This window comes from Brassica rapa, chromosome A07, assembly GCF_000309985.2.
Source record: "Brassica rapa cultivar Chiifu-401-42 chromosome A07, CAAS_Brap_v3.01, whole genome shotgun sequence".
Taxonomy (NCBI): Eukaryota; Viridiplantae; Streptophyta; class Magnoliopsida; order Brassicales; family Brassicaceae; genus Brassica; species Brassica rapa.
This window is the reverse complement of record NC_024801.2, coordinates 12,504,255-12,520,667: the sequence shown is the minus strand read 5'-3', so window position 1 is coordinate 12,520,667 and position 16,413 is coordinate 12,504,255. Positions and strand designations below refer to the sequence as shown.

The 16,413-nt window shown below is 36.1% G+C and overlaps 1 protein-coding gene across 1 annotated transcript; it reads right to left on the bottom strand.

Annotated features, from left to right (window-relative positions):
• Positions 1–8,873: 8,873 nt before the first annotated feature.
• Positions 8,874–11,785, bottom strand: LOC103829214. The gene is made up of 7 exons (XM_009104870.3): positions 11,737–11,785; positions 11,503–11,655; positions 10,724–10,942; positions 9,854–9,969; positions 9,599–9,762; positions 9,367–9,521; positions 8,874–9,145 (listed from the first exon to the last, which is right to left on the bottom strand). Exons 1-7 carry the CDS (start codon positions 11,773–11,775, stop codon positions 9,059–9,061), a joined length of 933 nt encoding a protein of 310 aa, XP_009103118.1. The 5' UTR covers positions 11,776–11,785; the 3' UTR covers positions 8,874–9,058.
• Positions 11,786–16,413: the final 4,628 nt, after the last annotated feature.

Here is a 16,413-nt window from a genome sequence, read left to right as displayed (position 1 = left end):
TGTCCCTTATCCCGTAGTCCTGCCAAATCTACCGACGAAATCTTCAATGATTAAAGAAAATGGACAAAATCCACCAGTCTGAAATTCTGGATCATACCACTTGAAAAACTAAGCCAAACGGCATACTACTGAGCAACTCTAATGAAACTTTAAAATACCAAATCTAATATGATTTTTTTCTTCTATTAATAATATAAACAGTGAAATTTTATCATAAAGTATATATTGTATTATATTATATTTAGTAATATAAATAAATTACAATTTTTAATTTGTTAAATATAAACTAAAATAAATAAATCATATTTTTTTTTTTCACAACATAAACAGTGAAATTTTATGTTTTCATTTTTTCAATTAATGATCACTTAGTGAGTATTATCATTCACATCAAATTGTAACTAAATAAATTTGTAAAAATAATTGATCAATTTATTTTGTACTTTTCATATTTAATAGTTTACATTGTTAATTTTAAGTGATATTTTATGTTAAATAAATTATAATAAACTAGATAAAACAAAAAAAAGTTTAAATACACTGAGCACATAAACTTACAAAACTATAACAAACAAGCATAACATCTTAATGTGATAATATAGTAATTAGTCAATTACAAATAATTAACATATTTTTTAAAAAATAATACATAATATTTTTGTTTTTATGTTAGATCTGGTGTTGTAGTTGGAAATGAAAAACAAGTTTAACACCAAAACACTAAATTTGGTGTAAGTTCAACACCAAATTTGTTGCTATTGTTGGAATTGCTCTAAGTATAAGTATGACATAGTCCTGCCAATAAAAAATCATTTAATTATGGTTATTTCATAATTTAAATTATTATTAAGAAGAAGATATATTTCAATAATATAAATTATTATATATTAGATTTATATGGTAAATTAGTCATTTTAAACATTAGTTACTTGGATAGTAACAATTATATAAGCTTTTATGTTTTTATTTATCTATTAACTATTGATTCATAATTATAGAACAATTTCTAACAAGAAAAGGATAAATAAAAAAATCATTGGAGGAATTTAATACCAAAATAATATGGATTTAGTTTTCAGTTAGAAATATGTGGTTACTTAAAAATCTGGTTTTAGTGGGTTTTAGAAAAAAAAAAAACTGTTTTGAGAACTACAAACAATTAACGCCGAAGTAAAATGGCAATGCATCTTAATTTCTTTGTTCTTTGATGTATTTCTACTAGACGTATATGTGAATAAACTACATGTCATAATTTTTAAAAAAATAAAGGAGAATAAAAAAAACATTTCACATAATTTGTTTTGGTAAAAAAATTTCACATAAATAAAAAGGTGAAAAATACTGTGCACAATTCCTAAATTTACAGACCAGACTAAGCAGAGGGAGTAGCCCTGGACATTCGGTTCCTGTTCGATTTAGAGGCTCATGATCCGTTCAGGTATTTTGAACGTTTGGCTCGGTTAATAAAGTTGGGAATTGGCTTACATCTGAAGTAATTTCAGCTCTCATTTGGTTTTGTTTTTTAGTTAATTCAGGTTAAAAATAAAATAGGATTTTAGATCAAATATCAGTTTTTTTAAGTTTTCAGATTAAAATTTTGCCAATTCAAATATTTTTAACTATTTTGGATAAAAAATATAAAAAATATTTTTGTAATTCATTTTTTGGGTATTTGACTTCTAAATAATAATTTTAAATAATTTGATTATTAAAAATATATTATAAATATATAAACTAAATGAGTACCTGAATGTTTTTAATATAGTTTATATATTTATAAATATAAAATATATTTAGATTCGGTTTGGTTCTTTGGTTCTGGATAAATGTGCGCATGATTAAAGAGGAGTAATGTCCTACAGCCAAGGCAAAATGGAAAGGCGAGCAAAATAAATAAAGCTATTTGATACAATTCAAATAAATAAATAAATTACTAGGTAGTAATCTGCGCCGTGCGCAGAGTAAAATATTTGATTACATTATTTATTTTACGTTGTAATAATAGATTTGTCATATATTTTTTAAGGGATGGACATTGAGATATCCGTTCGGATTAAGTTGATCTATTCAGATTTCAAAATTTTAGAGTAAGAAATTTTGGTTTTAATTTGGTTTGGATTTGGTTCGAACATTGCAGGTTCGGTCGGGTTCAAGTTCGGGTACCTATTTTAATTAAGTAATGTTTTAACAAAAATCCAAATATGCTTAATCCTCAAAATCCAAAAATAAAAATAATATAAAACATATAAATTTGAATAATTTAAGACTTAATAATTAAATATACATAAAATAGTTCAATTTGAATATTTAGAAGGAGAAAAATATATATATTCAGTATTTTGATTTTTTTAATATATTTTCATATTAATGAATATCTAATAGATATAAATTTAAATAACTAATATATTTAAGTATATAATTTTTTTAAGATATTTTCGTTATCCAAAATATTTCAATTTGGATCAGATATTAAAATTTTAGATCCATTTGAGTATTTAATCAGTTTTAGTTTGTGATTAATATTACTTTCAAATCAAGTTCGGTTCGGTTCTTCGAATCCAAATAGTTTACCCATATTTACTTTTTTCTACTAATATAAAAAATAATAAATAAATATAAATCTAATATGTTGGACTTACTTTACATACATATTTATTAGACCATACTTTAAGAATCTCAATAAAAATGGTTGGGTGTCGTGTCAATATTTTGGGCATGTTACAAAATTGACGTAATCTATAACCAATAATGTGTATTTTCTTATAAAAACATTCTTGGTAAATATAATAAAAACACAATACAATCGAGTGAAATGGTTAGAGTTGCGTCGAAAATAATGTGATATTTTCACCTAGTACATGAATTATGTTTTCAAAGGGTTTCACAAATTTTCTTTTAAAGCTTTTCTGATTTCTATTTTTTTTTTAACAATCTGACTATGTTTCTAATTTGTGGTTTGATATGAAAACTCTGTAAAGAAAAATAATACTTGGCTAAATTAAAGATCTAACTTTTTGTGTGGCATTTTTTCACCTAAGTTTCTTTAATTCATAATCAATTACAATTATTTGTTGCTTTTCATATGCATAAACCTCAACTATGGCCAAGTTCGGCAAGATACGACACTTTCAATTTTTAAAAACATTTTCATTCCATCATTTTAGTTAATGTGAATCTTAATTATTTTAAAATTTATTTCTTTAAACAATGATATTATTCAGTTTTTGCCCGAAGAGAACGTCAATTCACTAATACAAAGATTAAAAATCCAAAAACTAAAAATGAGCTGATTAAAAGAAATTAGTATATGAAAACATTAAATTGTCTGCAATTGAGTTAAAAAAAATTAGTGTGTGAACACACTAATTGTTAAATGACTGTGGAGATGACACGTAAACATTCTAAAATTGAAATGATTGTGAGGCTGACACATGTCAATGTGTGTGAGAATATATTTATTGCAAAATGTTTGTCTTTTAATATATAAGGAATTTTTTGTTTGAAACACTATTTTTTGAAACACTAATATATAAGGGATTCTAACAAATTTTGGTGGGTTTAACCGCGGCCTGTTTGGCTAAACTGCGGCCTGTTTGGCTAAACTGCTGTGATCTTTTCTCTCTCATTTTTGCTGTATGGGTAGTATAGTATAGGTGAATCTTCATATATGCATGTAAGTATCACATATTTGTGAGTTATATATGGCTATATATATATATTGATGGTTATTGTGTGAGACACGAGTAAATTGCTGAACACTTAATCACTAACAATGCCATAGAACACAAAACTTGTAAATTCTCTTTCCCTCCACGAACTAAGGATTCGTTACATCAAAACCCTTAGACCAATTCACTCATAACAAATCATTTGTGGACAACCATATATCTGTCTTCGAGCATATGATTGTATGCAGTCGCGGAGCCAGAAAAGTTTTGTACCGGGGTCGGAAAAAAATCAAAAAATATAATTTATATACCACAAAAAACTATATATACTTTAGGCACACTCCATTGTCTGTCGAATGTAAAAATTTATTCAAACAAAAAAACGTTTGTACAATGACCGTTTCTTTATTTAGAGTGTTCTGTATTTTTAAAGTTTTTAAGAAAAAAATAGCAACAATGAATAAAAAACAAAGCTCTATCTTTATCTTTAAAATACACATGATTATTGCCGTTTACTCTACGCACACTCATAGCTTGAAACTTTTTTATGACAGTTTTATTAGCCAAAAAAAACCAACCTAAAATTTAACTAAAAAATAATTATAGAGCACAAGTTAGGAGTCCGCAGTCATCTTCTGTTCCCGAGGAAGAGGAACATATTTTATTTTCTTTTTTATGTTTACTTGTTTTATAATATTTATACATTGTAAATTAGTTGGACCTAATACAATTTGGGATTAAACTAACATATTACTAATGATTAAAATAACAAAACATGTTTAAGAATTTTATACTTTTGGATAATTATCAAAAAAATGAGGTTAAAACTAATATAACTCCAAAGTTTCAATGATATAAAGTATAATTATTTTAGTTGTATAATTAAATTTTAGCTTCAGTGTTTAGTAATTATTTTTGTGGGGTCAAAATTATTTTTTTAGTGGGGTCAATACAAATTTTGCTTAAAACAAAACAATATTTTTTTTTAAAATAGTGGAGTCAGTTGACCCCCTCCTCATATGCTGCCTCCGCTCCTGATTGTATGAATATGGGCTAATGGAAGTTTTTTGAAAAAGGTATACTATTTTTACCTTATGTAAAGTTTATTCAGTGCTACATCCTTTCACCCCTAATGGCGCAATCTATGGCGGTCCGTGCGGCTCTCTTCTTCGCAAAGGCGCACAACCTCACTCATGTCTGGATTCAGTCAGACTCTCTGGTGTTCGTTCTAGCTATCAACTCGAAGACTTGGCCCATGGAGCTCTACGAAGTTCTCATGGACATCGCTCTTCTATCATCTACTTTCTCTGTTATTTGCTTTTCTTTTATTCCTAGACATCAAAACTCTCTCGCCAATTAGATCGTGAAATCTATCATGTCAAGCTACACTTATGTTGAGACTCCAAGGCTTTTAAGCCTCTGCTTTTTAATATATGGTTGTTCAAGAAAAGGAAAATTTATTCAATAACAACTATTTTGTGCAACTTTTCTAATCTTTATTTGAAAAATAAAGAAAGAATAAAAGAAAAATCCAAGTACTATTTTGAAAAGGATGGTTATACTTGAGCCTCTGGTGGTGGTCTCGTTTCAAACCAAGCTCTTAATCCCTCCTCATATCCCAAATCTCTCAACATTTCTGTTAAACTGAGTCGATTTCTCACTTTTTTGTCAATTATCTTTATGAGTTGCACTGAACTAAACGGAGCATCACCATAATCTTCTGCAGTTTTTCTCTAAACGGAGCTATTGTCTACATTTTTGTCAAAAATGTAGACAATAGCTTTGAAAGTGTATTTCACAATGAATTGGGTTTTTTCGTCATGCATTGTTTCCAATCAACCGTATATTTTTCTTTCAACACTCCTTTTACCAAGTCTTCGTATAGTGAGCAGAAAACTGGCTTGCGAAAACCGTACAATATTGATTGCAGAAAACTTTGGTTGATTTTTATTCATACTCTTCTCTTTCCTCTCCGAGATAGAAAACAGATAGAGGATGTTTCACAAAAGACTACTTCAGTGCGACTTAAAGACTATGTCACGTACAATGCAAAGGCATTGACATCTACTCTCGATAAACATACACCTCCAGACCTCATCGGCTCCCAGACCTCACAAACGAGTCCAGGTACTCCCTATCCCATTGAGCATTATATAACAGATGACATGTTTTCTGCGTATCATCGTGTTTTCTTAGCAGCAGTATCTGCTGGGGTTGAGCCTAAAAGTTTCAAAGAAGCTATGGAGGATGAGATCTGGCGTAATGCTATGTCATGTGAGATTACATCTCTCGAAGGACAGCACACTTGGGATCTTACACATCTCCCTCCGGGCAAAACAGCTCTTATCAGTATGTGGGTCTATAAACTGAAATTCAATGCTGATGGAACAGTAGAAAGACCTAAGGCACGTCTGGTGGTGTGCGGAAACAGACAAGTTGAAGGGGTGGACTACGGTGAGACCTTTGCTCCTGTTGCTAAGCTTACGACAGTACGTACTTTATTTAAAATTGCAGCAGTCAAAGGATGGGAGGTTCATCAGATGGATGTGTGCAACGCTTTCCTTCATGGTGATTTAGAGGAGGAAGTGTACATGAGACCGCCACCAGGATATAAAACTGATGATCCGACACTGGTGTGTAAGCTCCGCAAGTCGCTGTACGGTCTCAAGCAGGCTCCCAGATGTTGGTTCGCGAAGCTAAGTCAAGCGTTGTTGAAGTTTGGTTTTATACAGTCTTATGAAGACTACTCTCTCTTCACATACATTAGAGGGGAGGACAGTTTGCGAGTTCTTATATATGTGGATGATTTGATCATATGCTGCAACAACTTAGGCATGTTGGTCAAGTTTAAGGAATATCTCAGTAACTGTTTTCGAATGAAAGATCTTGGCAAAGCCAAGTATTTCCTTGGTATTGAGGTTTCAAGAGGGACAGGCGGTTTCTTTCTCTCTCAACGAAAATATGCCCTCGATATCATTGCAGACGCTGGGCTTCTCGGGTGTAAGCCTCTTTCTATTCCGGTGGAGCAGAACCACACGTTGCTGTCTGATAAAAGTCCCTTCTATGAAGAACCGGTTCGGTTTAGACGTATAGTGGGTCGTCTAGTCTACTTATGCATCACACGACCAGAGCTTTGCTATGCAGTGCATGTGTTATCACAAGTGATGCATCAACCACGTAAGGGTCACTGGGATGCTGTGGTAAGGGTCCTTCGTTATCTCAAAGGCACGCCTGGTCAAGGTATCATGTTAACTTCGGAGAGCTCGCTCCGAGTACAAATTTGGTGTGATTCTGATTGGAACTCGTGTCCTCGCACTCGTCGGTCTTTGTCTGCGTTTGTAGTTCAGATTGGCGGTTCTCCAGTTGCATGGAAGACAAAGAAACAAGACACGGTGTCGCATTCTTCGGCGGAGGCCGAGTACAGAGCCATGTCAGATGCTCTCAAGGAGTTAAAATGGATGAAACGTTTACTTGCAGATTTTGGCGTTTATCAGAATGGGCCAATGGATATGTATTGCGATAGCAAGTCAGCAATATATATCGCTGCTAACCCGGTGTTTCACGAACGAACAAAACATATTGAGTCAGACTGTCATGCGGTTCGTGATGCTGTGAAGAGTCGTCTGATTACCACACGCCATGTACGGACTACTGAGCAATTGGCGGACATACTTACTAAAGGGTTGGGGCGGTATAGCTTTGATTACATATTGTCCAAGTTGGGAGTTTGTGACTTACACTCTCCAACTTAAGGGGGAGTGTTGAGATACGTCTAGATAAGTCCTATGTTTATGGAGAATATTATGTAGATATTATAGATAAGTACCAATATTGTTGGGAAACATATCTTGAGTTGTACGTATGTATATAAGGAGATCTCCTCCCATTGAATAAAACACACAGTTTACCTAAAGCTCTCGTTTACTTTACATGGTATCAGAGCCACACATACTTTAAATTTCTTTTTTTTTCGTTTATCATGGGTGAGAAATCCGATTCCGTTGTTGCCGTGGTGAAGAAGTTACCTTCGCCGTATGTACTGGCGTCTTCGGACAATCCAGGGGTTTCAATCTCGCCTGTGCAGCTTACTGGAGAAAACTATGCTGAATGGGCCTCCGAGTTGGAGAACTCCTTGCGCGCGAAGCGTAAATTTGGTTTCGTTGATGGAACGTTGCCAAAACCATCAGCTGATTCTGATGATCTTGATGCATGGAATACGGTGAATTCTATGGTAATTGGGTGGATAAGGACATCAATCTCGCCTAAGATTCGCTCAACTGTTACGTTTGCGTCTGATGCTCACAAGTTGTGGAGTGATTTGATGCAGCGTTTCTCGATTGGGAACGCGGTGCGTGCTCATCAGATACGGGCCGAGTTGGCTGCGTGTAGACAAGACGGTATGAGCGTTATGGACTACTTTGGAAAGCTCTCCATCAGGTGGGAGGAGTTGCTTACTTACAAACCATTGCCGAAGTGTACATGCTCTGCTCTACAGAATATTGTGAAGGAGCATGAAGAAGAGCGTGTTCATCAGTTCTTGATGGGTCTTGATGAAGTTAGATTTGGAAATGTGGTGACAAATATAATATCCATGGAGCCACTTCCTGATCTTAATAGTGTTTATCAACGGGTCGTTCGTGAGGAAAGAAGAATGGCATCTGCTCGATCTGACGCAAAATCAGAGGTGGTTGGTTTTAGCGCAAAGACAGAGCAAGATTTGGTTAGCGGTTTCAATGCAGCTGCTTTAACTACTGCTCGTTCAGCGATCGTCTGTTCACATTGTGGTCGCAGTGGTCACGAGAAGAAAGAGTGTTGGCAGATTATTGATTTTCCAATGTGGGATACATATCCCTTAATATGAACAAATAAAAAAAAAACAAAAAGATAAGACTACGTACTAGCGAACACAAGGAGTCACAAGACGTGAAAATCATATATGATTAATTAACGTAGTGTAGATGGAGTTGTGACTTAGGGACTTACAACCCTATAATTCATTTTTAATTATCACATCTTTGTTCTTGTTGAGAAACTATAAACTCACCCATTCTTGATTACCTGTTTCTTTTTCTTTATTTCTTGGCGTCAAGCTTCTTTTCTTCGCAGCTTTTTGCTAGCTACTTAATACTTGCCAGACTTCATTAAAAGAGAGAAATATTTTAAACAAAAAATTTAACAATCAGCGCTTGTATATGTTGCAGGTCATTAGGAGAAGATTATTATACTATATAATATGTAATTAAACTTATGAGTAATCATTACTCAACATGAGACTCACGTTTTCATGGAGAGAAAGGCACACAGATTGAACATAATACTTATAACATACAAAACCAAGCTTATTAATACTCTTTATGTTTCATACATGATTGGACCAAACCAAAGTGATTCTAAACATCTAACATAAAACGGGAGCTTTCTAAAATGTTGTCCGCGTTATTGAGTGCAAAGTCTTCACGTCTATGGATCTCTTTAATCTGCAACCAAATAGTATAGATATAGATCTTGATCATAATGGAGTACCGACTAACTCATATAATTAATTAAAAATATGAATTCCATCCAAGAAGAAAACACTATAGATCCCTTTGTATTTATTTATCTATAATAAACAAATTAAAATCCTAAAAATCTAAACAGTTTGTGAAAACTTTGTTACAAACCAGTGCACTAGCATCGTATCTTTTATGTAGCGTACCTGATCATGAGGCAGATCTTCGAACTGTGGCAAAACGAGACGTTCAGTGAACTCAATGTATGAAGCAGGGACCGATTTGATTATGCCGTCTGAAAATTCTACCGGAAGCTGCTCCGAGAGTGACGACACTTGTAGCAGTAGCCCATCAGTACTCACTGAAATTAATCAACAATTCAATCATTGGTGGACGGAAGAGATTTTATTTATACACACATATAATTAGAAATCTAACCTTTGAGAACTCCTCCGTCCTGGTTGAGATCAAATCCATTTTCCTCTAGATAACGTATGATGCAATTGATGTCACTGAAACGGTGTTTAAGTCGATGAACAGAAAACGCAAGATGGTTCATTGTGTAGCCGTTGATAAACGCCCAAGCAGCCAATTCGTTTTCCCTTCATCGTTCACAACAGTAATTAATTTAATTTAAATCAATATGTCTTTAGTAAGTAAAGAAATATGATTTAGAAAGTGAATAATATATACTCGGCAATGTGCTTAAATTCGCTCCAAGTTGGCTTCTCCCATATTAAGGACCCAAGAATACTTGACAGAAGGGCTTGCTTGCCTCCGGCTGGTTTCAGATACTTCCTGATTATCTCCTGTTTAACCATTGAATAATTTTAGAAATAGAACCAACAAAGATACCAAACAATAACGAGTGATAGGTATTTTGGAAATAAATTAAATGAAAATATGATTACGTTACATGAAGAGAATATTAAAAAAAAATGACTTGGTATATTTCAATGATTATGCCTTCTTTTTACCATATCATATTCTATTTTGATAGATACCTTTCATTTATGTATTAGATAGATGTTAAAGGTCAATGATTACAAGTTCAGATTTGTTACGGTATCAACTAAACGCTACATGAACAGTATGATTGGATGTATTGTTAGAGTAATGAAAATTAGAGTAATTTTTAATTCTAAATCCCGCTTAAATACATCCAGTCAGGATGAAAAAGGTAAAAATGGTTTTCCTTCCCGTTAAGCTAGAAAAGAATATTTTGTTGGTTCTTTGACTTCTTTCTGATTTTTCACCTTCTTTTTAGTCTAAAAAATGTAGAATAAATGTCTCTCAGTTTGTTTTTTCTTCTGTTTACTCTATTTACTTTACTAAAGTTTCCAATCAGACCTTTAAACTAACATGCCATATATGGAAAAGTCATGTTTCCCACAAAATTTAAATGAAGTACAAAAGTTAAACTAAACTTCATTTGGACACTATTTCAGAGTAATACCTTAGATAATTTCTGACTAACTTATTACTTTTACAACTATATTGCTATTTGATAAACTCACGCAACAATACTTTGGTCTTTCTTAACTATGAGTTTGTGACTCATACCTGTGATGCAGGGCTTAATTCGTCCACAAGAATCTCACCCATAACAAGTCGGGGTAAGGGTCCATTACTCAGGCCGTGGCCATCCTCAGGGATCTTAATTTCGGGAGGGGAAAACCAGAGACCTCGCAGGTTCTTCTTTGGAAAATCAAGCCCACCTCCTATTTTATATCCATTATCCATGAAGAAACTGGACATAGAGTCTATTCCATAACCTTCGATCTATCCATACAAAGAGAAACAATTAACGAGTATCATTTTATAAGAATTTTGTTTGAAAACAAGTTTTCGTGCTTTTTATGAGATAAATATTCCTCATATTCAACACAATAGGAAAGTTTTCATTTTTCTATTTAAATAGTCTTGTTAGTAAACGTTGTTGCGTTTGGATTATCATTTATAAGTTATCATTTATAAGTGTTTTGGCAAGAAGATTATAGCTAGAGTCAGATTCACAGCTCTTAATTAATTTTCCTCTATTAGGTGATTAGATTAAATAACATTCAACTAATTACTTTTCTTTTTTATTCACGTTATACCAACATATAAAGCAAACTTTTTGACTAAGTTACCGTTGCGTTCGCTTGAATCCAGATTTATGATTATCTTCACTATGGTTACTTGTGGAACAAAAAAAAGGATTTATAAGTGAATTTTTATTAAAATATCGCAGAAACATAAAAATATTGCGTGATGCTATTTAATCAATGTAATCTATCATTTTTTGTTGTGAAAACTCTAATCCATATAACAACGGATCCCGTAAACTCTATGGAGAATACCTTAAGTGTCATGAAAGTGAAGTGGTCGTAGCAAATCTTCTCATTGTCCACCGACTGAACCAGTTCCCATATTCTTTTCGTTGTTGGGTTCTTTTTCAAGTACGTCTTCAATATGTTCTCAAACACATCCCGAAGAAATAATTCGCTTCCTCCCTGTTGCATTCAAACAATCTATATCATTTACTAGAGAGTGTACAAATGCTTTCTTTTTCAAATTTTAGATGAATCAAAAACCTTAAAAGATGAAGTGTGAGGCAAGTCGAAAGAATCCATGTGGGGGAGATCCTTGACTTTGTGAATGAGAAACCTAGCTTTGCGCGATTGTTCTTATTTATAAACGCATTTCTATGCGAGGAAAAGGAGTCATGATGTCCATTACTAGGATTGTTAATGTTTTATTGGGCAAGGTGAGAGATTATGCACGTCTTTCTTTTACTCAATTAAAAAATATATATATCATTCAGCGAATCCTCTTTATCAGATTATGCACGTCTTTCTTTTACATAATAATAAAAGATTCAGAAATGATACACGAGATTTTAATGTTCATATAACTCCCCTAGAATCTTATTAGCTGTATGAGCGTACTTTGTTTTGCTAATAAATAAATTAGACATAATGCACGACAGCACGAGATTTTCTTTACCAATGCAAAATGAGCTCCACTACTATGATTTCTGCGAGATAATATAGTTTTATTGGATAGGTAGGGATTAAATTATAACCAGTCAACGAATCCCTCCTCATCAAATTATGCACTTCTTTTATTTATTTATTGACACAAATATTTAGACATGATACACGTGATTTTCTTTACTGAAATCATTAGGAATTTTTTATTAACTTGGGATATCTAAAGGCGGAAACATTCTCAGCTACGATGTTTTTGTTCCCGAGAACAACAACGTCTTCTACTCCCGCAGGTATATGTCTTGAGCGTGAAAGTCAAAAGCTTTTTTTTTTTGGTTAGTGAATCACAGATTTGCAATAGAGCTGTTTGGTGATGGAAAGTTTGTTTCTTTTGACAGTAAGTTTATGTATTTGTCTTTTTCAAAAAATAAGTTTATGTATTTGATTCTGTCAAATGGCCGAGACAACAAGTGGGTGAAGAGTTTATATTTCAGAGTTTCCTGTTTTTGCTTATGGTAACAGGTTCAGCTGATAGGACTGTAAAATTCAACTTCTTTTATGTTACTCAAATTTGATGGCATCTTATTTATCATTCTTACCTTTTTAATATTTTCATTTTTGCTAGACGTCTGGAGTCCGTTGCCTGAGCTCTAATCCAGATGGAAAGACGGTGCTTTGTGGATTTTTTTTTTTTTTTTTTTTTTTGAAACACACTTATATTAAATGATCAAACCAAAGTTGGTGAAGCCATTAAGGCCAGTTCAACAGATAAAATCTGCTTGGCTAGCACATCAGCCTCTACATTTTTCTTCCTAGAAATCCAATTGAAAGAAATACACTCAAAAGATGAGGCAAGAGCTTGGATATCTATCAAGATCCCATAGAGACCAGTTAAGAACGTATCTTCTTTAAGCGCTTTCACTAACACTGCGGAGTCTGATTCGCAACGGATTCTCGTGAATCCTAGTTCTCTACACTTCCATATTGCCTCTCTGAGAGCCAGGGCCTCAGCAGCTAACGGGGTCCTCACATGGTGAGCCGGTAATGAGAAAGAGGATGTTCTGTTTTGCCCTTCCATCACCCATCCAAGTCCTGCAACGTTCAAAGTTTCATTCCACGCAGCATCAGATTTTACGACAATACAGTTTGGGGAGGCATGGGCTTGCGTTGGGAGAACAGCCGGTAACGGGCTGGAGATGGTTTGGCAGGTTCCCCATTCCCGGGCCAAAGAGATAGCTTTTGAAAGCGTTTCAGTTGCAGAGGTGAGCTTGTCGTTGAAAACCAGATTGTTTCTTGCCGTCCAAATTCCCCAAAGGATCCAGGGCGCGAGTTGTCCTTCTACTCCCGTTGGCGGTAAGTTCTTCCTTGAGATGAGGTTGATCCATTGGTTCCTCAAAACTATAGATCCATTGTACTCAATACTTGGGAAAACAGGGGCCGAGGTCCACACCTGTTTTGCGAAAGGACAGTGAAAGAACAAGTGATCTATAGTTTCCGGTAGGTTGCATCTCTTACACTTCCCATCAACATTTATCTGTCGCGTTCTAAGTGCTTCCTCTGCTGGGATTGCTCCATGAAGTGCCTTCCATACAAAGAGCTTTGTCTTTGGTGATGTTTTGAGCGTCCAAACAGCTTTCTTCCAGTCAAAGGACTGATCTGCTATCGAGGTATCCATTGGATCCGTTCTGGTTGAGAGGGCAGTTGCGTAGCCTGACTTGGTAGTGTAGCTTCCTGATTTTGCTCCAAGCCAAGACAGCTTGTCCGGCGCTCCCGTGACACTCGGTTTAATCGCTAGGATTTTCTGTTCCTCCATAGGAAGCACCAGTCGTATCATGTCGACGTTCCACTCTCTGCTGTTTGGGAGAAAGAAGTCAGATACAGTGAGATTTAGGTACTGTAGTGGGGCCGGTCCCATTGGGCTCTCTTGTGCTTCGCAACTGAGCCACGGTTTTGTCCATATGTTGATACTTTCACCATTGCCTACTTCCCAACTCGCATTGCTCATTACAATATCCCGGCCTATCAATACCCCTCTCCATCCATGAGAGATTTCTCCTTTAACATCAACAGCGAGGAAAGGTTCGTTGTGACAGTATTTGCCGAGCAGGATGCGTCCTATGAGCTTGTCGGGGTTGTTGATTATCCGCCATGCTAGTTTGGCCAAGTATGCCTCATTGAAGCTCTGTATATCTCTGAAGTCGAGACCACCCTGGTCCTTGGGACGAATGAGCTTATTCCAGGCGATCCATGACATCTTCTTGCGTCCCATGCTATCATCCCACCAGAACCGTGTGAGCGTTGACTGAATTCTTTTGCACAAAGAAACTGGTAGTTGGAAACAGGACATCGCGTGCGATGGGACAGGAGATAGAACACTCTTGAGCATGGTCATCTTCCCTGCTGTAGATAGGAATCTGTTGGACCACCCCTTTGCCTTTTGCTTGATCCGATCAATGATGGAGGAAAACAGATCGCATTTCTTTCTACCGAAGTGTTCCGGCAAACCGAGATACTTTCCAACCCCACCTTCTTTTTGTATCGACAGTGTATCATGAACAACTGTCTTCAGTGCTGCCGGCGTCTTTCGAGAGAAGGTAATAGAAGACTTGTCTGCATTGATCGACTGTCCCGAAGCCTCCTCGTAAAGCTTGAGAACTTTTGTGAGAGCCTCGGCACTGTCCTTGCTGGCTCGTAGAAAGAACATTGTGTCGTCCGCGAATAGAAGATGGTTGATCCGAGGAGTCCCTCGAGACACTTTGATCCCTTTAAGGGAGCCTTCTTCTTGCGCTTTGCTACATAAGCCCGAGAGAACCTCACTACATAGTATGAATATGTAGGGTGAGAGTGGGTCTCCTTGACGGATTCCCCGGCTCGGTGTGACTCTTCCTCTAGGTGAACCGTTAATGAGGAAGGAGTACGTAACAGTGGACACACATTGTATGATCCATGAGATCCATTTGGGATGGAAGCCTAGTCTCTGAAAAACCAATCTTATAAACTCCCATTCAAGACGGTCATAAGCTTTACTCATGTCGGTTTTAACCGCCATGGCACATCTCTTTTCTGCATCAGAGTTCTTGAGATAGTGTAAAACCTCATGGGTGATCAGGACATTGTCCGATATCATTCGTCCCGGTACAAATGCAGATTGGTTCTCGGAGACTATGTTTGAGAGGAGTGGCTGGAGTCTCTTCGTAAGGATCTTGGATATAATCTTGTAGTAGACATTGCAAAGTGCAATAGGTCTATACTCCGTGACTTGCTGCGGGCTAGGCACTTTCGGTATGAGCCTAATATGCGTCTCATTGATCCTCTCGGGGAGTCTGTCCGTGATGAAGAAATCCTGGATCTCTCTCACTATCTCAGGTCCGACGGTGTCCCAGTTGGTATGGTAGAAGCTCGCTGAAAATCCGTCTGGTCCCGGGGCTTTGTCAGCATGAATAGAGAATAGGGCCTCCTTGATCTCCACAGCTGCTGGGACTGCAATTAGCTGCTCGTTCGTTTCTGCGCTCACCATTGGTGATAGAGCATGCATTACGGTTTCCTCTCTGTTGCCATCAATAGTCTTGAATAGCTCATGAAAATACTCAACGATCACTCTCCCTATCTGATCTTCTTGATAGACCATGTTGCCCTCTGCATCTTCAATCACCGTGAATGCATTTGCTCGTTTCCGGTTCTTTGCTGTGGCGTGGAAGAAGCCGGTATTGCGGTCTCCGAGACTGAGCCACAGTAGTCGACTTCTTTGTCTCCAATATTCCTCCTCCGAGTTATATGCATCGTTTAGTTCGTTGGAGACCCTCGAGATGAGCTCAGTGTCGTTTGTTGGGTCAGTCAACGCTGCCTCCAGTTCAAAGCGCTTCTGCTCAATCTGCTCTCTGCTATTTTTATACTGCTGTTTGCTCCATTGAATCAGTGCAGTTCGTACCTCTTTGATTCTGTCATTGACAGATGAGTATGGGGGACTATCCCAGGCTTGTTTAATTAGAACTTTAGCCTCCGGGTTGTTCTTGAGTCGCCTATCATATCTAAAGAGGCCGCGTCTTTTCTTTTTATCAGGCTCGAAGAATGACAGTATGGGCTTATGGTCGGAACCTTCGTACGTCAAATATTGTGATCGTGCATTCGGAAAGAGCTCCGCCCAGTAACTATTTGCCGCTGCACGGTCCAGTCGACACCGCACAAGATAATCTCCTCTCGTTCCTCGCCAAGACAGACAGTCTCCCGAATGGCGCAAATCATAGAGATCCCCCTCGGAATAGAACGTTCTCATGTCCGTGA